The sequence below is a fragment of the Budorcas taxicolor genome, chromosome 15 (assembly GCF_023091745.1).
Source record: "Budorcas taxicolor isolate Tak-1 chromosome 15, Takin1.1, whole genome shotgun sequence".
In the NCBI taxonomy this organism is placed as follows: domain Eukaryota; kingdom Metazoa; phylum Chordata; class Mammalia; order Artiodactyla; family Bovidae; genus Budorcas; species Budorcas taxicolor.
In genome coordinates, this window is record NC_068924.1 from 47,180,086 (window position 1) to 47,204,872 (window position 24,787).

The 24,787-nt window shown below is 40.9% G+C and overlaps 1 protein-coding gene across 1 annotated transcript; it reads right to left on the bottom strand.

Moving 5' to 3' along the window:
- Positions 1-14,888: 14,888 nt before the first annotated feature.
- LOC128060445 (olfactory receptor 51I2) lies at positions 14,889-15,827 on the bottom strand. Its single transcript, XM_052652850.1, has one exon. It carries the CDS (start codon positions 15,825-15,827, stop codon positions 14,889-14,891), a length of 939 nt encoding a protein of 312 aa, XP_052508810.1.
- Positions 15,828-24,787: the final 8,960 nt, after the last annotated feature.

The following is a 24,787-nucleotide window of genomic DNA, read 5'->3' on the forward strand; positions in this document are numbered from 1 at the left end:
CTAGTGCCACCTGGTGCTAGTATACATATGTATATATATTTAAATAAGCATTATTTTCCATGTTTTTTTCTCATAGGGTCATGAAATACTTTTTCTAAAATAAAACCACAGAGGATGAGTAACATGATAATACCCTAAAACATAGAAGCAATATAGAATTTGATCTCTCCCAAACACCTCCTGCTGTCAAATCAAACAGACATTAGAAAACAACAAAACAGAGTAAAATCTGAGTTAATATCTTCAACAATGTTAGGTGTCAGGGAAATCTCAAGTATCCTCAAATAAGATCGGTATAGCCAAACCACAAGAAGAGAAAACGTGTGGTGAGGGTTAGAGCAGTGAAGGTGACTAACAAACCCTACTCCAGTATGGAATGAAACCCCTGTAAAATCACAAACACACCACAAGGCCAGGACAACACTGAAACCTTGGCAGATGGCTTTGACATTGACTAGTAAAACTAGGGATAGTCCTGCCAGGGTCCAAGTACTTGTGCCCATGACAGGATCAAGCAATACTGCAGTGCATGCTATGTCGCTCTAGCCATGTCTGACTCTGCGACCCCATGCACTCTAGCCCACCAGGCTTCTCTGTGTGTGGGATTCTCCAGGCAAGAATACTGGAGTGGGTTGCCATTTCCTCCTCCAGGAGATCTTCCTGACTCAGGGATTGAATCTGCATCTCATCATGTCTCCTGCACTGGCAGGCTGGTTCTTAACCACTTAGCGCTACCTGGGAAGCCAAAATAAACCAAAACCTAACCAGCCAGAAAGTCACATTAACATGATTTCCCAGTTCCAGTGACCTTTCTCTGAAGTCCCTTATAAACAGTTTCCCTTCCCAAGGAGAACACCCCAAATTGGAGCCCAAACCCCCTAGATGGGAATCAAAGCCTCCCAGATTGGACAAGGTCAAAAAAGGCCCCAGTGGGACCTGATGCCAACCTCTTCTGGAGAAAAGTTTATTTGAGTGTTTAATTTACAAAGGAGAGTAGTATCTATTAGAGAGCCAATCATCTTGTTCCCTCCTCACTGTGAAAGTTACTGGAGCTCCTGTAGCACAGTGGTCTCAGCATTTAATAATCTCAGAAATGTTCAGCAAATAAGTCTTTCCAAAATGATTATTAGCATGAAGGGAATCACATACCCACAGAAAGATCATTGAGTAAGGACAAAGAAGGTTGTGATAACAGGTGGAAAGGCTATAAAGAAAGCATATATAAGAAAGTGCTGCTGCAGCTACACAAACCTTCAAAGCTGAGTTCCCCTGGGAAAGAAGGTCCGTTGAATTCTGGGGCTGGAACAGAGGGACGGAGTCAAATGTCTTCTGGAAACAGACTTAGCTCGGAGTCATAGAAATGGCCTCAAAGAGAAATGCTACTCTGAGCTGTTCACATAACAAAAGGAAGTCTTAGAGACATGAAGCTGGAAAAGCTACCCTGTGCTCCCCTCTCAATCCAGAGAATCCTTTTCCCAGTCGTCCTGGAGAATCATCCTTCTTTGTATGGATATAAGCTAATGCTATATACAGTTCAGTTTAGTTGCTAAGTCGTGTACGACTCTTTGCTACCCCATGGACTGTAGCACGCCAGGCTTCCCTGTCCGTTACCAACTCCTGGAGCTTGCTCAAACTTGTGTCCATCGAGTTGGTGATGCCATCCAACCATCTCATCCTCTGTCATCCCCTTCTCTTCCCGCATTCCATCTTTCTCAGCATCAGGGTCTTTTCCAATGAGTCAGCTCTTCACATCAGGTGGACAAAGTACTGGAGTTTCAGCTTCAGCCTCAGTCCTTCCAAAGAACATTCTAGACTGATTTCCTTTAGGATTGACTGGTTTGATTTCCTTGCAGTCCAAGGAACTCTCCAACACCACAGTTCAAAAGCATCAATTCTGCAGCACTCAGCTTTCTTTACATTCCAACTCTCATATCCATACAGGACTACTGGAAAAACCATAGCTTTGACTATACAGACCTTTTTTGGAAACTCCAGACACAGTTCTGAGCAAAACGAAAGGAAAAACAAAACAAGGACAAAGATTAACCCATGGCCCTGAGATTCCCATGCTTACAATGGAGATCATCTTTCTTTAAAGAAAAATATTTAAATCCTAATTTTTTAAAAAACATTCAGAAAACTAATATCGTGGCAAATGATCCCATCATTTCATGGCAAATAGATGGGGAGACAATGGAAACAGTGACAGATTATATTTTCTTGGACTCCAAAAATACTGCTGACGGTGACTGCAGCCATGAAATTAAAAAAAAACGCTTGCTCTTTGGAAGAAAAGCTATGATAAACCTAGACAGCATATTAAAAAGCAGAAACATTACTTTGCCAACAAAGGTCTGTATAGTTAAAGCTATGGTTTTTTCAGTAGTCATGTATGGATATGAGATTTTGACCATAAAGAAGGCTGAGTGCTGAAGAACTGATGCTTTTGAACTGTGGTGTTGGAAAAGACTCTTGAGAGTCCCTTGGACTGCAAGGAGATCCAACCAGTAAATCCTAAAGGAAATCATGCCTGAATATTCATTGGAAGGACTGATGCTGATGCTGAAGCTGAAGCTCCAATACTTTGGACACCTGATGGGAAGAATTGTCTCGTTGGAAAAGACCCTGATGCTGGGAAAGAGTGAAGGCAGGAGGAGAAGGGGCCGACAGAGGATGAGATGGTTGGATGGCATCACCACCTCGATGGACATGAGTTTGAGCAAGTTCTGGGGATGGCGAAGGATAGGGAAGCTTAGCATACTGCAGTCCATGTGGTTGCAAAGAGTTGGGCATGACGAGTGACTGAACAGCAACAACATCCTAATACTTTATATCTATTAATTCACCTGACTATTGGAAACTGCACTGACTTCAGTATTTTTTGTTTCTTTTTAAAAAAATACTTCGTAATCTCAACTACAAAATTGAGAAGTCAGAGAATAAGGCATGAGAATAGGAAGCGTGTATACTATGTAACTGTGAACGTTTCTCATCTTTTGTGGGATGGCTCATTTATTCATTGAACACACCCACATGGAATGACTTCTCTGGGTCTCGCTCTGGGCTAAGCAACAGGGATGTGGAGCCGGATTGTGTTTGATAACAAAAAATACTTGAGACACTGCGAGGTGTGTCCTTGCCTGTGTCGCATCAGTTGCATACTAATGGGCTAAGTTCTGAACAAATAAGGGATCAGTGCATAAAATGTAGATAGAAATTTCTTTCTGTGTTACAGAAGCACTCAATTTCCAGTCTTGGTTGGATAAGAACCACTGGGACACGTGCATACACACTCACACATAACCTGTTTATAGCGACTATAGATTATAGAGACAATTGTTTAGGAGGCATAAAATTAAAAGTTTTGTTTTCTTAATAGAGAAAAAATCCATAATATATATATGTATGTATTTATGTAGTATGTATATGTATTTATGTTTTACTGCTGTGTAATAAATATTGACCAATTCCCTGAATAGCAGACTTGTGAGTAAAGGCTTTTTCTCTGAGATAAATTGTATTTGTTCAAACTGTTAAAAGAAGTGTTCAGTTTAGTTCAGTCACTCAGTCGTGTCTGACTCTTTGTGACCCCATGGACTGTAGCACACCAGGCTTCCCTGTCCATCACCAACTCTCGGAGCTTGCTCAAACTCAAGTCCATCGAGTCATGATGCCATCCGACTATCTCATCCTCTGTTGTTCCCTTCTCCTTCAATCTTTTCCAGCATCAGGGTCTCTTCCAAGGAGTCAGTTCTTTGCATCAGGTGGCCAAAGTATTGGAGCTTCAGTTTCAGCATCAGTCCTTCCAGTGAATATTTAGGACTGATTTCCTTTAGGATTGACTGGTTTGATCTCCTTGCAGTCTAAGGGACTCTCAAGAGTTTGCTCCAACACCACAGTTAAAAAGCATCAATTCTTCAGGGCTCAGCTTTCTTCATAGTCCAACTCTAATATCCATACATGACTACTGGAAAAATCGTGGCTTTGACTAGGTGGACATTTGTTGGCAAAGTAATGTTTCTGCTTTTTAATATGCTGTCTAGGCTGATCATAGCTTTTCTTCCAAGGAGCAAACACCTTTTAATTTCATGGCTCCAGTCACCATCTGCAGTGATTTTGGAGCCCCCACAAAATGAAGCCTGCCACTGTTTCCATTATTTCCCCATCTATTTGCCATGAAGTGATGGGACCGGATGCCACGATCTTAGTTTCCTGAATGTTAAGTTTTATAACAACTTTTTAACTCTCCTCTTTCATTTTCATCATGAGGCTATGAGTTCTTCTTCGCTTCCTGCCGTAAGGGTGGTGTCATCTGCATATATGAGGTTATTGATATTTCCCACGGCAATCTTGATTCCAGCTTGTGCTTTATCCAGCCCTGCATGATGTACTCTGCATATAAGTTAAATAAGCAAGGTGACAATGTACAAACTTGATGTACTCTTTCCCGATTTGGAACCAGTCTGTTGTTCCATGTCCAGTTCTAACTGTTGCTTCCTGACCTGCATACAGATTTCTCAAGAGGCAGGTCAGGTGGTCTGATATTCCCATCTCTTTACTATCTAAATAAATTATAAATCCTGAACCTGTTTATAATATGTTTATGTAAACTAAATGTTAAAAGGGTTCTTTAAGAAATTATAATGAAAACCTGTTAGAATGAGTTTAAAAATAACCGATTGTCCAGTTCATAAAAATCTTTTTTCCACTAATAAACAAAATCTGTTTTTTTTGTACAATACTTGTAAAAATATTCTTGCAGTTATTGAGTTTCCAAATGTTGAATGCTATTTCCTACTAAGTTCAGTTCAGTTCAGTCGCTCAGTTGTGTCCTACTCTTTGCGACCCCATGAATCGCAACATGCCAGGCCTCCCTGTCCATCACCATCTCCCGGAGTTCACTCAGACTCACGTCCATCGAGTCCGTGATGCCATCCAGCCATCTCATTATCGGTCGTCCCGTTCTCCTCCTGCCCCCAATCCCTCCGAGCATCAGAGTCCTTTCCAATGAGTCAACCCTTCGCATGAGGTGGCCAAAGTACTGGAGCTTCAGCTTTAGCATCATTCCTTCCATTAATCTCTATACCTACCTGAGTAATTGACATGAGCAATATTTCCAATCCACTGTCTATAACCAAGTTATATAAATGTTTGAAGATAATTGTTTAACAGGAATGTCTTTGAGTTTCAAGTTTGTTTATTTGTCTCTTCTATATTTAGTTAAATTTTGTTTATAAAATTGCTGACTCTCAAATTTTTATGTTAATATATACAATAGATTTTGTTTTCACACAATTTCATATCAAATACATAAAAAGTCACTTAGCACTCTAGCAATTCTAATCTGTTTAATATTTACAAAATAATTTAACTCAGAGACATTGGACAGGTTTGATTGTAAGGACTAATAATTAAACTTGACTCTACTCCATTGCTGCCTAGAATCTGTCTTTCATGTAAACACACAGACTGTCACCCTGGAAGTCTGCCTCTCCCAGTTAATAATATGGGATATTTGCCTTAGTCACATACATAGCCTTGGCACAATTTGCATGAACACTGACAACATATCCACCAGTAACATTTCTCCTCCACACTGCAACCATTTAAACATGGTGAAGCTTTGTAAGAGGGTATTTAAAAAGGGATATGTAGTTAGTAAATACATCCCAGAAGACTTTCACATCACCCATCCCTCTCTCTCTGGGTAGGTTTCTCACACAAACCGTTATGAGTAAATCATGTAATCCCTGAGCCCTCAAAACTAACACCATGCTCATCACATTGTAGGTTTCAATAATTATTGTAGATTGGATGAATAAATGAATGAGCTATTATGTTTGATATGAGCAAAAAGGCAAAACTTGTAAGAAATATAGCTTGCCACCAGAATTACTTTCATTTCCCCCCAAATCACCACATTTTATTAGACTTGGCATTGAGCAAAGGACAGTGACTAAATATCTCTGCTAGGAGGAATGGAAGCTGAGAATCACTTTAGGGAGAAAGTCTCCTGATCAACATGACTGACAGTAAACGCTGAAAGATCAAAATTTTTAATAAACACTTCTTTATTTTTTTTGGCATTTCTATCAGTTAAGATTTGTTTGTCATCTAAATTTTTAATAGAGTCTGCTACACATCAGTGATTTGGGTGATTGATACATGACTCCAGAAATTTATAGACAGTTTTGGCTGGCAGTCATACTTTCCACTTGAAGATGTTGCAGGCTTTTAAAATTCAGTGAATTATGAAATGTTTAGATAATTCACTTGATTCATGAGTTATTTATGTTCAAAACAAACATATTAATTTAATTAATAATTTAATGGATAATTTACTTCTATTTTATTACCTATATTTGATAAGTATGTTTTCCATGGGAAATAGAAGAGAAAAAGGAAAATATTTTATATTAAAAATATGAACACAAACCACATATACCCAATTCTAGTATGAGAAATCCATGGAATCAAACCTTATTTTCTGATATTCATATAGAGTTACTATCTGTTTAGCACTCCTCCACTTTTCCTGCAGAGGGCAATCCCTTGGCAGTGACTTCTGATTAACTGCTTGAGGTCAGGGAGATGATAATTCACACAATAATTGCTGACCCTATAAGCTGTTTGCTGTTTCTGTGAAACTGGAAAGGTTTTAGGAGCACATAGTTGTTTAAGTGGATAACCACCTCCAAGTAGATCCTTCCTTACTGAAAAATTAAACATAACAATAATGAGTCCTGAGCCCACATTGCATCAGCATAATTAGAAAATATATTCAGTTTATATTAGATAGTCTCCTGTTGGGGAAATGTCCCTGTAGAAACTTCTATTACTAGGAAGACAGACCCTCTGAACCCTTAATCCTGTTTATTTATAAAACAGCTTCTGGGAGGAGAGCATGTCTCATCTAACTGAAGTGTAATTGTGCTACACAGCAGTCTCTTTCTAGCAGAGCATGGCTGGAGACGCATTGAAGAGATTAGACAGGACCTCTCTGCGGTACCCAGGAGGTGAGACTGATGGTGAGTCATGCCCAGGGCCCCATCCATGGCTCTTTTCACCACACTCTGCTTTCTGGAAGTTCTCCTGTTCCTAGGAGAAAAGGAGCATTCTCTTGTTCTTAGGCTCACAAAGAAATTAATTCCATACAGTCTCAAGCAATGTAGATTTTTTTTTCAGTTCTGTATGCAGTTCTAGTCAAGCTAACTTTCTATGAGACTATATGAAGCACAGAGATGAAGGATCTTATCCTGCTATAACTCTTGTTCTTGTCTCTTCTCTCTGTTTCTCTCTATGTAACCCCCCCAGCCCTGGCCCTGGAGGAAGAGAGAAGTACCCATGACAAGGCAATACAAAAATATGACCTTTATTACTCAGAAGAATTTTTCACAAACTTCAAAATAGCACCTCACTGTTAGGTAAAAAGACGACCAGGACACCAAAAAAGTGTCTAACAGGCTTTTTAATGGTGAAGTGCTACTGGGCGGGGTTCCTGGACCTGAAGGAGGCAGGTTGAGGCAGTCTGTGTTGGGGGTTGCTTTTACATGTTTGTTGCGAGGGATGGTCAGGCTAGATGAACGGGGGTTTGGGAAAAAATAGCTGAATTAAAAGAAAATCTTGTTTAAAAAAAAAGAGACGAAAGGGAATTTCTACATAAGGGCAAATAGCAGGGCTTATTGTGGGTCTTCTCAGGATGGAAGCTGAGGTTGTGGTCATATGCTATTCTTATGGTGACCCCATCCTCATAAGAGGAGATGAAGCCTAAAAATTCATTTTTCCTTATTCCCTGCAAACAAGAGTCTAGCTGAGCTATTTAAAATTCTAAAAGATGATGCTGGTAAAGTGCTACACTATATATGCCAGCAAATTTAGAAAACTCAGCAGTGGCCTCAGGACTGGAAAAGGTCAGTTTGCATTCCAGTCCCAAAGAAGGGCAATGTCAAAGAATGTTCAAACTACCATACACTTGTGCTCATTTCACATGCTAGCAAGGTAACACTCAAAATCCTTCAAGCTATGCTTCAGCAGTACGTCAACCAAGAACTTCCAGATGTACAAGCTATAGTTAGAAAAGGCAGAGGAACTAGAGATCAAATTGCCATCATCCGTTGGATCATAGAAAAAGCAAGAGAATTCCAGCAAAAACATTTACTTCTGCTTCATTGACTAGCCTTTGATTGTGTGGATCACAACAAAATGTGGAACATTCTTAAAGAGATGGAAATACCCGACCACCTTACATGCCTTCTGAGAAACCTGTATGCAGGTCAAGAAGAAACAGTTAGAACAACGGACTGGTTTAAAATTGGGAAAGGAGTATATCAAGGCTGTATATTGTTACCATGCTTATTTAACTTATTTGCAGAGTACATCATGTGAAGTACCAGGCTGGATGAAACACAAGCTGGAATCAAGATTGCCAGGAGAAATACCAACAATCTCAGATATGCAGATGATACCATTGTATGAGAGAAGTTCCAAAAATATTTTCTAGTGTATAAATTAGAAAAACTCTATTCTGCCTATGCTAGAAATTTTAGAGCTAGAAATTCTAGAAGAAATAATTTCTGATATGTCATTATGTGGAAGAAATATATAATCTTTAAAAAATTGTGAATCAATATGCTGTACAACTGAAACTTAAATAATAGGGTAAATCAAATATATTTCAATTAAAAAAATCCAAGAAGGTAAGAGAAATAAAAATTATACACTTAGTAAAATTTTCTAAAAAAAAGTTATGGCTTAGATATTAAACATTATTTTCCTTGTTGGGGGGGAACTGAATGGTAGACATATAAAAGAAGCAGAGAGGAATCTAGGGTTTCTTTTTGAAGTAAATCTTTAATGTTTTTCCTGGGTCATACACATACATCTTATGGCAAGTTCTGAAAATATATCAAATCTCATTTTTTGAAGTTAAAACAACTCATGATTATTTGAAGAGAACAATGGTGATGAAAGTTGCAATGTTAATAGTGATGACAATTAGAGAGGCAGTATTTGTATCAGTTCAGTTCACTTCAGTCACTCAGTCATGTCTGACTCTTTGTGACCCCATGAACCTCAGTACACCAGGCCTCCCTGTCCATCACCAACTCCTGGAGTCCACCCAAATCCATGTCCATTGAGTTGGTGATGCCATCAAACCATCTCATCCTCTGTCGTCCCCTTGTCCTCCTGCCCTCAATCTTTCCCAGCATCAGGGTCTTTTCAAATGAGTCAGCTCTCTGCATCAGGTGGCCAAAGTATTGGAGTTTCAGTTTCAATCAGTCCCTCCAATGAACACCCAGGACTGATCTCCTTTAGGATGGACTGGTTGGATATCCTTGCAGTCCAAGGGACTCTCAAGAGTCTTCTCCAACACCACAGTTCAAAAACATCAATTCTTCAGTGCTCAGCTTTCTTTATAAACCAACTCTCACATCCATACATGATCACTGGAAAAACCATAGCCTTGACTAGACGGACCTTTGTTTGCAAAGCAATGTTTCTGCTTTTGAATATGCTGCCTAGGTTGGTCATAACTTTCCTTCCAAGGAGCAAGCCTCTTTTAATATCATGGCTGCAATCACAATCCACAGTGCTTTTGGAGCCAAGAAATATAAAGTCAGCCACTGTTTCCCCATCTATTTGCCATGAAGTGATGGGACCAGATGCTATGATCTTAGATTTCTGAATGTTGAGGTTTAAGCCAACTTTTTCACTCTCCTCTTTCACTTTCATCAAGAGGCTTTTTAGTTCTTCTTCACTTTCTGCCATAAGGGTGGTGTCATCTGCATATCTGAGGTTATTGATATTGCTCCCGGCAATCTTGATTCCAGCTTGTGCTTCCTCCAGCCGAGCATTTCTATTGATGTACTCTTCATATAAGTTTAATAAGCAGAGTGACAATATACAGCCTTGATGTATTCCTTTTCCTATTTGGAACCAGTCTGTTGTTCCATGTCCAGTTCTAACTGTTGTTTCCTGACCTGCATATAAGTTTCTCAAGAGGCAGGTCAGGTGGTCTGGTATTCCCATCTCTTTCAGAATTTTCCACAGTTTATTGTGATCCACATAGTCAAAGGCTTTGGCATAGTCAATAAAGCAGAAGTAGATGTTTTTTCTGTAACTCTGTTGCTTTTTCGATGATCCAGTGGATATTGGCAATTTGATTTCTGGTTCCTCTGCCTTGTCTAAAACCAGCGTGAACATCTGGAAGTTCACGGTTCACCTATTGCTGAAGCCTGGCTTGGAGAATTTTGAGCATTATTTTACTAGTGTGTGAGATGAGTGCAATTGTGCAGTAGTTTGAGTATTCTTTGGCATTACCTTTCTTTGGGATTGGAATGAAAACTGACCTTTTCCAGTCCTGTGGCCACTGATGAGTTTTCCAAATTTGCTGGCATATTGAGTGCAGCACTTTCACAACACCATCTTTTAGAATTTGAAATAGCTCAACTGGAATTCCATCCCCTCCACTAGCTTTGTTCATAGTGATGCTTTCTGAGGCCCACTTGACTTCACATTCCAGGATGTCTGGCTCTGGGTGAGTGGGAGTGATCACACTCTCGTGGTTATCTGGGTCGTGAAGATTCTTTTTGTACAGTTCTTCTGTGTATTCTTGCCACCTCTTCTTAATATCTTCTGCTTCTGTTAGGTCCATACCATTTCTGTCCTTTATTGAACCCATCTTTGCATGAAATGTTCCCTTGGTATCTTTCCAGGAGCCAGTGTGAGGAACTCCGCCCATGGCAAAGGTCATGAGGAAGGAGGCTTTGGCATACGCAAAGGCGTGATCAAGCCTCAGGAAACCCCCTGTTCCCGAGCATCTACCCCCAAAACCAGAGTCTACCTACTTTACTGTTTCATGCTCTCACCTACACCTCTGACCTTACGAGGGGCTGTTCCCCACCTGTTCTCTCGGAGAAGGAGTAAACGTGCAGCTCCAAGTCAATAAAAATTCCTGGGCGTGACAAGAGTGTTTCAACTTACAAACTCCTCTGAAGGTTATTTAGCCTGCCTGTACAGGTTCGTCAGGCCACATGTGATTGTTTACAGCCTCCCAACGGTGAGAGGCATGAGATGTTCTAGACTTACTAAAGGCAAATTATTTTGGGAAGTTAGAAATCATTAGTATAGTGGCTGGTTAGGAATTATATTGGTGAAGGGTTTTTCGTTTGTTGTGCCAATAATTGCTGCTAATTCTCTGCCCTGGGTGTGACAAGGGTGTCTCAGGTCAAACCTCTCTGCTGACAGACTAGCTTGTGTGACAACCTCTCAACCATAAACAGCACAGAGAGTTTGGAGTATTTTGAAAGTCTTAATTAGCATAGGGCTTTTCTCATTGTTGAGTCAATGATTGCCGCCAGGCCTCCATATCCTTAGGCACCTGGGAATATATTAATCAATGTATTTGGATTATAGAAAAGGAAAATAGCAGTTTTTGATGTTAGCAATACTAGCCTTTTTGATTTAATGAATTTTCTCTCTTGTTATAGATCACTATACTTTGTTATAAATCAGTGTCCTTGCTATGTAAAAATGTAACTTTATCACTATCTTAAGACTAAATAGATCTTAAGGGGAACATTGGTGAAGGGTTTTCATTTGTTGGGCTGATGTTTGCTGCTAAATCTCCATATTCCCTGCCCTTATAATAAATATAACTAGCATATAGGAGAAATAAGTATTAACCTTCAAGATTGATCATGTTAACCTTAGGTTAAATAAATTCCTTTCTTGATTGTAACCCATTACACCCTCACCCTATAGGAATGCAACTTTATCTGCTACCTTCAGAGGGTGGTGCCTGGTTTAAGAATAAACACTCTTGGAAAAAATAAGTTTTTTGGTTATCAGAAAGAGAGGATCATAAAATGTCAGCAGGCCTCATGGCCAGAAGATGATGTAAAACCCCTAAGACCTTTTTTTTATACATTTATGTGAAGCACCTGATTTTGATAAAGGTCAGGACTGCTGACCCCCGTGTGACTCTGTATTCATCCCTATGTGTAACAAAAGGTATATAAGCAAACCTAAAAATAAAAAATTCAGATCAGTTTCTGGAAAGACTGATTTCCCCGTGTCGTTTCTTTCTTGCTCCCCGTTTTTCCAGCTGAATTCCCATCTGGAATGTGGGTACTCACCAAGCCTGCTAATTTTGCCTGGGCTTCTAAGATCGGACCAGGGAGGCCTCAGTGCCTCCTCTCCTTCGGGAGAACAGAAAGACGCCTGTGGCCTATGTAGGTGGTGATTGGTATTCCACATAAATCAAGTTATTCAGCCTCTTTTTCTCCACTAATTTTTCCTACTACACTATCCGTTTCTAATCTTTATCTATATCTGTAATTAAATACGTTTTTTCCTAGGACGCTGACTCCATCTCACCTTTGAATCACCCTGGATCCACTGGGGCTGGACCCCGGCAGTATCTCTAGTTTTCTTGACGAGATCTCCAGTCTTTCCCATTCTATTGTTTTCCTTTATTTCTTTCCATTGATTGCTGAGGAAGGATTTCTTATCTCTCCTTGCTATTCTTTGGAACTTTGAGTTCAAATGGGTTATCTTTCCTTTTCTCCTTTGCTTTTCACTTCTCTTCTTTTCACAACTATTTGCGGCTGTGACGACAGTGCACGAGCGCTGCGGCTGCGATGAAGCATGAGCACAGCTGAGAGGGAGGAGCTACCCCACGTCCGAGGTAAGGAGCTGCGGCTGTGCTTTGCTGGAGCAGCCATGAAGAGATACCTCACGTCCAAAGTAAGAGAAACCCAGATAAGACGGTAGGTGCTGAGAGAGGGCATCAGAGGGCAGACAGACTGAAACCACAATTCCAGACAACTAGCCAATCTGAAAACATGGACTACAGCCTTGTCTAACTTAATGAAACTAAGCCATGCCATGTGGGGCCACCCATGACGGATGGGTCATGGTGGAGAGGTCTGACAGAATGTGGTCCACTGGAGAAGGGAATGGCAAGCCACTGCAGTATTCTTGCCTTGAGAACCCCATGAACAGTATGAAAAGGCAAAAAGATAGCACATTGAGAGATGAACTCCCCAGGTCAGTAGGTGCCCAATATGCTACTGGAGATCAGTGGAGAAATAAATCCAGAAAGAATGAAAGGGTGGAGCCAAAGCAAAAACAACACCCAGTTGTGAATGGGACTGGTGATAGAAGCAAGATCTGATGCTGTAAAGAGCAATATTTCATAGGAACCTGGAATGTTAGGTCCATGAATCAAGGCAAATTGGAAGTGGTCAAACAGGAGATGGCAAGAGTGAACGTCGACATTCTAGAATCAGTGAACTAAAATGGACTGGGATGAGTGAATTTAACTCAGATGACCATTATATCTACTACTGTGGGCAGGAATCCCTTAGAAGAAATGGAGTAGCCATCATAGTCAACAAAAGAGTCCAAAATGCAGTACTTGGATGCAATCTCAAAAACGACAGAATGATCTCTGTTCATTTCCAAGGCAAACCATTCAATCTCATGGTAATCCAAGTCTATGCCCCCACCAGTAACGCTGAAGAAGCTGAAGTTGAACAGTTCTATGAAGACCTATAAGACCTTTTAGAACTAACACCCAAAAAAGATGTCCTTTTCATTACAGGGGACTGGAATGCAAAAGTAGAAATTCAGGAAACACCTGGAGTAACAAACAAATTTGGCCTTGAAGTTCAGAATGAAGCAGGGCAAAGACTAACAGAGTTCTGCCAAGAGAATGCACTGGTCATAGCAAACACCCTCTTCCAACAACATAGGAGAAGACTCTACACATGGACATCACCAGATGGTCAACACCAAAATCAGATTGATTATATCCTTTGCAGCCGAAAATGGAGAAGCTCTATACAGTCAGCAAAAACAAGACAGGGAGCAGACTGTGGCTCAGATCATGAACTTCTTATTGCCAAATTCATACTTAAATTGAAGAAAGTGGGGAAAACCACTAGACCATTCAGGTATGACCTAAATCAAATCCCTTATGACTATACAGTAGTAGTTAGTAGTAGTTTGTCGCTCAGTCGTGTCTGACCCTTTGCGACCCCATGGACTATAGCCTACCAGGCTCCTCCCTCAATGGGATTCTCCAGGCAAGAGTACTGGAGTGGGTTGCCATTTCCTTCTCCAGGGGATCTTCCCGACCCAGGGATCGAACCCGGGTCTCCTGCATTGCAGGCAAATGCTTTAACCTCTGAGCTGCTATACAGTGGAAGTGAGAAATAGATTTAAGGGACTAGATCTGATAGAGTGTCTGATGAACTATGGATGGAGGTTTGTGACATTGTACAGGAGACAGGGAGCAAGACCATCCCCAAGAAAAAGAAATGCAAAAACAAACAAACAAACAAAAAGCAAAATGGCTCTTTGAGGAGGCCTTACAAATAGCTGTGAAAAGTAGTTGTATGGTTGAGTACAAATACTGTAAACAAACCAGTATTGAAGCTCATCTGGATCCCATATTATCTGTGTTACTCTGAACAATTTACTTAATTGTATATATGTCATAAGATTGTTACAAAGATTAAATGAATTTCAACAAAAATAATTTAGAACAAAACCTGGCACTTTTTAGGACTCAATGTATTAATTAGAATTATATTAGTAATATGTGTCATTATAGAAAATTATTTCTACCTTAGATCAATCCCCTTGGTACAGTTTTGTCTAATCATTCAGTTGCCTCTAATATTCATGTTTCTATGGACACCATTAATGTCTGCCGACTGCACTATTCATTTGTTTTGTGTTATAAGATTTGCTGCTTCATTCCTGATATTATAGTTCCCCCGCAGTACACACATCTATCGTATTCTTGGTAATGTTGATGGCACCATAGATGACAGACTATGACTACAATAAGCATCAAATTTTAAAACCACATGTTGAAGTCACATTTTGATGCGGTGAAACATGCGAACGATGGCTCGATTGATCTCCTTTGTCTTGGCGCTATAAATGAGAGGGTTGAGCACAGGAGGCACGAAGAGGTAGATGTTGGACAAAAGGACATGTATGTAGCGTGGGACATGCTTCCCAAAGCGGTGCACTGTGGAGACTCCAATCATTGGTACATAAAATGCAAGTACAGCCAAGATATGTGACACACATGTGTTGAGAGCTTTGAGGCGTTCCTCACGGGAGGCAATGGCCATGACTGAGTGCAGAATGAGCACATAGGAGAGGAAGATAAAGAACAAGTCCATGCCAAACGTGGACATAAGAACAAAGAATCCATAGATGCTGTTGATAGTGATGTCAGCACAGGCCAGCTTCATCATGTCTGGGTGAAGGCAGTAGGAGTGAGAAAGGACATTGGATCTGCAGATAGGAAGCCTCTTGAAAAGAAAGGGAAGAGGAAAGAGGATGATAAAGCTCCGAGCAGTCACTGCTAAACCCACTCCAGCGATGACTTCGTTAGTGAGCACAGTGGCATAGCGCAAGGGATCACAAATGGCCACATAGCGGTCAAAGCTCATGGCCAGCAGAATGCCTGACTCCATCATGGAGAAGGAATGGATGAGGAACATCTGGATTAGGCAGGCATCAAAATCAATGGTGCGGGCATTGAAGCAGAAGGTTCTGAGAACAGTAGGCAGTGTGGCCACGGACATGGCCACGTCGCTGAAAGACAGCATGGACAGGAAGTAGCACATGGGCTGATGCAGGCTGGGCTCCACTCTCACAGCCTGCAGGATCACTGTGTTGCCCCCGAGAGCCACAGCATACATCACACAGAGGGGTCCTGCTAGCCACAACTGAGAGCTCTCCAGGCCAGGAATACCAGTCAGAAGGAAAAAGGCAGGGTGAGTGATATTGAACAACCCCATGGCAGGAGGAACCCAGAGAGCTTTTCAGGGTTAGACCTTCTGATTTAGTGATTTCTGAGAGCTGCACTTACTGGAAGGAAAGGAACCAGGGAGTAAAAGACAGAGCAGATGGTGTCTACACAGTTTAAACTGATGCATTCATGAAATCACTTGTTTTGAGAAAATACAGGCAAACTTCTTTTCTTCATACTTTATGATCATCAAGTCATAGGCTAAGCTACTGTTTCTCTCTGTTTTATGGAATAAGGAAGATATTGACAAATGTTTAAATATATCAATTAGTTTGCTATCTTTAAATCAAACCTATATAGTTTCATCCACAATTTTCATGTGCTTTAAAAGAATCATTGAATGAAATTATGTTAACCAGAATTCATAGATAGTTATTATAAAAGAACAATGAGGGTTTGAGTTATCAGTAGCTTTTTGAAGTATTTACATTGTCCCTTGAAAATTTCATTTAATTCAGATATATCACTGAGTAATGAAAGCACTCCCCAGAGATACTTTGAACTATAATGCATGTTTGCTGAGAGAGGGGAAGAGGCAGTGGGACCTGGATGAAAAGGATTGCCTCTTTACAGGAGGCAGAATTGCTGCAATAGATCAACAACGTAACCATTTATTTGTGCAAAGGCACCATGCAGTTCTGGCTTTTGGAAAAATAATGAATTCTTCCCTAAATCTGCTACAGGTATGGTGTCATTCAGTCTTTGCGAAAGCATTGTTCCAAACAGAAATTTTCCACATTCTTGGTCATATATGCTCTCAAAATATGCTTATTCTCATAGACACATTCCTGTACTTTCAAAACAGTCTCATAGTGGATCCCCTTCATACTCAATAAAAACATTCATACCTCTCTTTCTCTCACCAACTTACTCTTCTTATACTAATATATATTTAATACTCCCTCTTAATCTTTATAATTTTTAATGCACATACCCTCTCAGGCTCATTGCTTCAGTCCATGTTGACGTACATGCAGTATTAATACCTGAATAAACATTCAGGTGTATTTGTAGATTTGTATACTCATGCAACAAATGCTTTGACCTACCTGCTCATATACTCCTTCTTACCCACTGATGTTCATCCCCTAATCCACCTAGGCTCTCTTTTTACTCTCAGGCATTGCATTTACTCACAGTTTTTCTTACAGTAGCATTTATGTATTACTTACCCAATTCCTAGAGACTAACCCACAACTACTTCTCTGTAACAGTAATTATTTTTTTATTTGTCTTTATTCTCATGTTTTCAAAACTCTTCCAGGTTCATTATTTCATGATGGATGAAGAAAGAAAGTTAGAAGCCTTTTCACCTGGTGGACATGTTTCAGGCTTCTAAGGCATCCTTCTTTGGGGGAGGAGCTCCAGAAATACCTGCTACTATTTTCCCTTTACCTTCCTCTCTAGCCTCTAACAAAACAAGGCCAGAAAGTAATGGCAGTGTCCTTTCTGATGGGAATGGAGGAAAAAGGGAGCCCTAGGTACCTGAAATTAAAAGACACTTACTCCTTGGAAGAAAAGTTATGAGCAACCTAGATAGTATATTCAAAAGCAGAGACATTACTTTGCCGACTAAGGTCCATCTAGTCAAGGCTATGGTTTTTCCTGTGGTCATGTATGGATGTGAGAGTTGGACTGTGAAGAAGGCTGAGAGCCGAAGAATTGATGCTTTTGAACTGTGGTGTTGGAGAAGACTCTTGAGGGTCCCTTGGACTGCAAGGAGATCCAACCAGTCCATTCTGAAGGAGATCAGCCCTGGGATTTCTTTAGAAGGAATGATGCTAAAGCTGAAGCTCCAGTACTTTGGCCACCTCATGGGAAGAGCTGACTCACTGGAAAAGACTCTGATGCTGGGAGGGATTGGGGGCAGGAGGAGAAGGGGACGACCGAGGATGAGATGGCTGGATGGAATCACTGACTCGATGAATGTGAGTCTGAGTGAACTCCGGGAGATGGTGATGGACAGGGAGGCCTGGCGTGCTGCGATTCATGGGGTCACAAAGAGTCGGACACGACTGAGCGACTGAACTGAACTGAACTGAACTGAAGGTACCTGAAAGTCATAGAGATGCTGGGATAGTTTGTAATGCAGTATTAACACCTTGGGAAAAACTCCTGAATTTTCTCTGGCAGGCTAGAACTCAGACCTTCCTGTGGTTCCCAGAATGTTAGGGGCCACTTCTCTATGTGGTTGGTTATATCCCTCTGGTCTTAGGGATCAGTCATGCATGCTCATCTCCCCTTCAGAACTGTGATTCCTTTGGATATGGAAATGATTAAACTTCTCCATATCTTTTTTCTGTCCTATGAGTAGAATTCTCATGCTTCTTACACAGCCTTATAGAAGGTAATCAGAAAAAAAGTCAAGAACTGAGCTAATGTAAAGAAAGAAAAGGAAAAGAAAACAGGCTTATTTTGTGCAGGACAGAGGCAAAGCCATTCTGGGTCTGGTTATCCTAGCTCTACTGTTTATGGGAAAAAGGCTTCCTGACTGTCCCAGGATCCCATTGTTTACTATATCCAGCAGCCACTGAATTTGTGGGTGGTGTAGATGCAGGCAAAGACAAAAAATGTAGTGGGAGAAAAACCAGTGTTTATGGAGCATATGCTATGTGCCAGATACTCTGCAAGGAAATTTATAACTATTTACTCATTGATTCTTGGCAGAAGTGGAAATTAAGGCTCACTGATGATGATGGACAGGGAAGCCTGATGTGCTAGTCCATGGGGTCTCAAAGGATTGGACATGACTGAGCGACTGAACTGACTGACTGAAGGTTCAATGAGGTGAGCTTGCCTCACAGAGTATGCAAGTAGCTGATAAAACCTCAAGTGAAGATAGGTAAGACTCTAATATTGTACTCTGCATATAAGTTAAAAAGCAGGGTGACAATATACAGCTATGACGTACTCCTTGATGTACTTGTGTATATTGTCACCCTGCTTATTTCACTTGTGTGAGAAATGCCAGGCTGGATGAAGCACAAGCTGGAATCAAGATTGGCAGGAGAAATATCAGTAACCTCAGATGTGCAGATGACACCACCCTTATGGCAGAAAGTGAAGAGGAACTAAAAAGCCTCCTGATGAAAGTCAAAGAGGAGAGTGAAAAAGTTGGCTTAAACCTCAACATTCAGAAATCTAAGATCATGGCATCCAGTCCCATCACTTGATGGGAAATAGATGGGGAAACAGTGGAAACAGTGTCAGACTTTACTTTTGGGGGCTCCAAAATCACTGCAGATGGTGACTGCAGCCATGGAATTAAAAAATGCTTGCTCCTTGGAAGAAAAGCTATGACCAACCTAGACAGCATATTCAAAAGCAGAGACATTACTTTGCAGACAAAAGTCAGTCTAGTCAAAGCTGTGGTTTTCTAAGCAGTCATGTTTTGATGTGAGAAAGTGACAGCGAAAGTCGCTCAGTCATGACTGACTCTTTGCGTCCCCATGGACTATACAGTCCATGGAATTCTCCAGGCCAGAAAACTGGAGTGAGTAGCCTTTCCCTCTCCTGGGGATCTTCCCAAGCCAGGGATTGAACCCAGGTCTCCCACATTGCAGGCAGATTCTTTACCAGCTGAGCCACAAAGAAAGTCCAAGAATACTGGAGTGGACTATAAAGAAACTGAGCACTGGAGAATTGATGTTTTTGAACTGTGATGTTGGAGAAGACTCTTGAGAGTCCCTTTGACTGCAAGGAGATGAAATCAGTCAGTCCTAAAGGAAATCAGCCGTGAATATTCATTGGAAGGACTGAAGCTGAAGCTGAAACTCCAATACTTTGGTCACCTGATGTGAAGAATTGACTCATTGGAAAAGACCCAGACCCTGATACTGGGAAAGATTGAAGGCAGGAGGAGACAGAAGAGGATGCGGTGGTTGGATGGCATCACCGACTCGATGGACATGAGTTTGAGCAAGCTCTGGGAGTTGGTGATAAACAGGGAAGCCTGGCATACTGCAGTCCATGGGGTCCCAAAAGTCAGACATGATTGAGTGATGGAATTGAACCGAATATTGCACTGATGCCTTTGAGGCATTATGAAGTGTTGGGGAGGACACTGGAAAAGAAAAAGGAGGTACATATTTCTGGGTGGAGATTTCTCAGATACCCTTGAAGAGAGAGTTTCAAAAGGCAAATTCACGTGAGACAGTGATACAAAAAAACAAAAATAAAAACAAAAACAAACACACCCTGTATTCAATACTGGACTCTTTTTCTTCTGCTGTTGGAACCCAGAACCTTTTCTTCAACTACAGATTTATAGGAACCAGAATGGTTTAGGGAAACAGGTCTTGGGCTGAGCATCAGGAGTCCTGTGATTTTACCGTGCTCTGGCATGCTCTGGCTGTGTGAGACCTCTCTAGACCTCTGTGTTTTCTTCTTTATATCAATTTTTGTGGACATTTTATAGTATCCTTTATGGCTCTGTTGTTCTGATGGGATTGGAGAGTTATTTAGAGAGTCTTGTAAAGACCACAATTTTTCATCTATGTGATGGATAATAACAAGTTAGAAATGCTTGTCTGTTCATAGCTCATCAAAAGTTTACCATTAACTGATTTTTCTTGCTCTTTAATCTCCTTGGTGATTTTACATATTGTGTCTCAGAATTCATATGATGAAAGCAAAGTTAGACCATGTGTGCTGGCTCAGCCGTTATCTGAGTTGTAGAATTGATAGTGATCACTTTGCTCCTGTTTTTCTGAACCTTTCTTGTGCCCTGAGTCCTGCTTTCCTTTCTCAACTTGCAACAATGTTAGTGAATCATGCAAATATTAATCCCAAGGAAGCTGCCTCTGGAAAGTGACAATCTGGAGAACTACAGTGAATCACCCAGTGTTACACAATCAGTTAGAGGCAGTGCCAGGACAAGAACCTCAAGTCCAAGGGGCATTTCCACCTGCTTTGCTCACCCAGCTAAGATGCTACCATCTGATAAGCTCCCCTCAGTCTCTCCCTCTTCTCCTCACCCTATCCCTTTCCCAGTTAACCCTTACTTGGGGCAAGGTTAAACCATTTCAGGACAGTCAGCTAGCTCACCCCTTTGTTGTTGTGTTAGTCACTCAGTCGTGTCTGACTCTTTGCAACCCCATGGACTTGTAGCCCGCCAGGCTCCTCTGTTTATGGGATTCTTTAGGCAAGAATAGTGGAGTAGGTAGCCATTCCCTTCTTCAGGGCATTTTTCTGACCCAGAGATTGAACCTGGGTCTCCCCCGTATTTGGATTCAGAACTCACCAGAAGACAGGCAGATGAGAGACACCCACAGAACAACATATTCTTCTATCTCCTATAAAGTGCATTCATGCTTGCCTCTTTTCTATCTCATTCTAAGCCCCGAGAGAGAGAGCAGTGATGCTGACTTTTTGTCTGAAAACTCATCAGGAAGGTTTTATTCTCTTGAGGTCTTTAATGACTACTGAGAATAAAGCATACACTCTTTTAGCTGAAAAATAACTCAACAATCTGCCGGACTGATTCTTACCCAATCCAAGACACCATCTGCTGAAGGCTGGATAGGCATGTAAGACAGGAGCTCATTACCCTCTAAAAAATTCCAGAATTATGTGATATGCTGACCAAGCCCAAGAAAGAAGGTATAATAAAAAATGATTAAGATCACTTTTCTTTTCCTCTTAAATATATTGAAAATGCTAGTTCTTCCTTTATTCCTAGATGAAAAACAAGTTTCTTAATGTTTCTGGTCACATTCAGATGATAAAATTTCCTCTAGTGAGTATCTGGACAACCCAGACTCATGTATAGCTTCCCTATAGCTCAGATGGTAAAGAATCTGCCGGCAATGTGGGAGACTGGGGTTCAGTGCCTGGGTGGGGAAGAGCCCCTGAAGAAGAGAATGGTTACCTATCTAGTATTCTTGCCTGGAAAAGTTCATGGACAGAGGAGCTTAGTGGGCTACAGTCTATGGGGTCACAAAGAATCAGAGACCACTAAGCGAATAACAGACTCATGTAATAGTCGAATCTTCGAGTGTTCAGAATTACAGTCTTTTATTTTCTGCTATCCTTCCCTTGCTAACAATGGTACCTGACTTCTCACCCAGAAAGGAGCCAGAAGGGAAATGGCAAGATTCTTAATTCATTATGATTCAGTTAGCTGATATCATGTTTCCTAGGTTTGTTAAATACTTAAAATAATACTTAAAGCTGATTCTTTCATTGGGTGCTTTCATTAATTATTTAAAGAAATTTCTCTCCATCTTTTACCTCTCCATTTGACTTTGATCTTGAAGTGATAGCAGTAAGCAGTCTTGAATCTTAGTTCCCTGCCTAGAAATTGGACCTGGGTGGCCTGGATGAAAACCAGGAATCCTAGCTGCTAGTCCACCAGCAGCTGAAGACTAGAAACACAGTTTCCCTGGCTCTTGCTTCTTGTGAGAAATGAATTCCTCAAGGAAGCGAAAACTGCAAAAATAAGTACAACATTTATTATCAGAGATACAGCATAACATGTGGGCGAGCACACAGAGACATAGTTTGCTTATTTAAGACAAAATCAAGCCAAAAATACACACCCAGAGAGAAAGGATGTGAGTGTCCTCCATAATGAGGAAAATCGCAGTAAGAGGTGATTTAAATCACTTACACAGGGTAATTCTCCCCAGTCTTTGTTTAAAAATGAAAGTGTTAATCGCTCAGTCATGTCCGATTCTCTGAGACCCCATGAACTGTAGTCCATCAGGCTCCTCTGTCCATGGAATTCCCCAGGCATGAAGAATTTTCAAGAATACTGGAATGGGTAGCCATTCCATTCTCCAGGGGATCTTCCTGACCCAGGGATTGGAACTGGGTCTCCCGCACTGCAGGCAGATTTTTTTTTTTTTTTTTTTTTTTATCACTTCAGCCACCAGGGAAGTCCAGTCTTAGTCTATCTTTGCCCAATTATCTTGTTTTCTTTTTCACAACTTTCTTGCCCTAGGACCCTCCCCAATATGCTTGTGCAACTTTTTCCTAAGATGGATTCTACCACACAGACCTGTGGGAGTCTTGGTATCACGTATCATGGGGCAGCAACCCCTCCTTTCTGTACCCGTGTTTGCTGTCAGGGAAGTTTCCTTGATCTCAGGAAACTTCTGCATGTTATCTCTTCACTCCAACAAAGCTCAGCTTTTGCCACTAGCTTTGTCCTTGGAATCTCTGAGGGAAACAAAGCTTCAATTGTACTCCAATTGACAAACACCAATTGTCCAGGCCAGGGGTCCATCTATTTCCTACATCAATTTTAACTAATATATTTTTATGTGATTGCTTTTAACTCCGTCTACAACCCAGATCCCCTTTACGTTCTTCCGGTCAGGATCTACAACCACACCATGCCTGCTCTCTCTAACATGTAGCCACCCAGGAAATGGGCAGCCTTCCTGTGTGAAGCAAATGTCCTACCTCAAAACTGCAATAGCCTCCTACTCAATCCTGCTATCAGAGCAGCAAGGTAACTTTCATTGCTCCATTTAAATTTCCAGGGGTAATAAGGAACTGGTCTGCTGTGTCTCCTTCTCCCCACAGCTCAGGGGACCTATAATTTCTGAGTACAAACCTTGTGGAAACTCTCCTTTCATTCAGGTACAGTGGGATGCACCTCTGTATTCCTTTCTCTTGTATGAGGGGTTGGGGACGGGAGATTTAGCTCTTTCCAATGAGTCTCTTCAGAAACCTTTTTTTAAATCATCTAATTAATAACTTTTAAATCTCTGATTAGAGCAGAGTTTCTTAACCTCAGCAGTGCTAACAGCTGAATACAAATGTGCTGATCTGAGTTCTGAATAAGTAAGGCATCATCAAACAAAACAGTGATAGTAATTTCTTTCAGTGTTTGAAAGTACTCGCTTTCCAGCTCTTGCTTGGTTAGGGACCTATGGGACATGTGCAGGTATGTACACACACAGCCTGTTTGTAGTGACCATAGATTATAGAGACATTTGTTGAGGAGGTTGAAAATGATAAGCCCTTATATTCTTAATAGAGAAAAAAATAATCCATTATATATGAGTATGTATGTAAATTTGCATATGTGTTGCTTTGTTTTAATTTTGCTGTTGTTTGGTCAGTCGTGTCTGACTCTTATGACCCCATGGACTATAGCCCACCAGGCTTCTCTGTCCATGGGGTTTCCCAGGCAAGAATACTGGAGTGGGTTGCCATTTCATTCACTAATGTATATGTAATATTTCTGACTAATAAATGTTGACCAATTTCCTAATTAACAGACTTGTGGGGAGAAAGAAGTGTCTTTTCTGAGATAAGTTGTATTTGTTTAAGCTATTAAAATAAGTTTTTACATAAGCTATTGATATCTAAAAAAATTATAGACTATAAACTTGTTTATGATATTTATTGGAAATTGGAAGACACTTATTCCTTGGAAGAAAAGCTATGACAAACCTAGATATCCTATTAAAAAGCAGAGACATCACTTTGCTGACAAAGGTCCATGTAGTCAGAGATATGTTTTTTCCACTGGTTACGTACAGATGGGAGATTTGGACCATAAAGAAGGCTGTGTACTAAAGAATTGATACTTTTGAACTATAATGCTGGAGAATACTCTTGAGAGTGCCTTGGACAGCAAGGACATCAAACCAGTCAGTCCTAAAAGAAATCAACCCTGAATATCCATTGGAAGGACTGATGCTGAAGTGGAAGCTCTGATAGTATGGCCACCTGACGCGAAGAACCGACTCATTGGAAAAGACCCTGATGCTGTGAGAGACAGAGGGCCGGAGGAGAAGGGGATGACAGAAGATGAGACGGTTGGATGGCATAACCCACTGACAGGACACAAGTTTGAGCAAACTCTAGCAGCATGCCAGGGAGGCCTTGGGATTACAAAAAGCAGGACATGACTTAGTAATTGAACAATAAACAGCAAATCTTTTTCTAGAGTCCACATTTAAGCAATGTCATATGATATTTATCTTTCCCAGT

Bases quoted from the DNA above. Each gene is read 5' to 3' on its own strand.
- LOC128060445 (XM_052652850.1), bottom strand. From the start codon at position 15,827: ATGGGGTTGTTCAATATCACTCACCCTGCCTTTTTCCTTCTGACTGGT.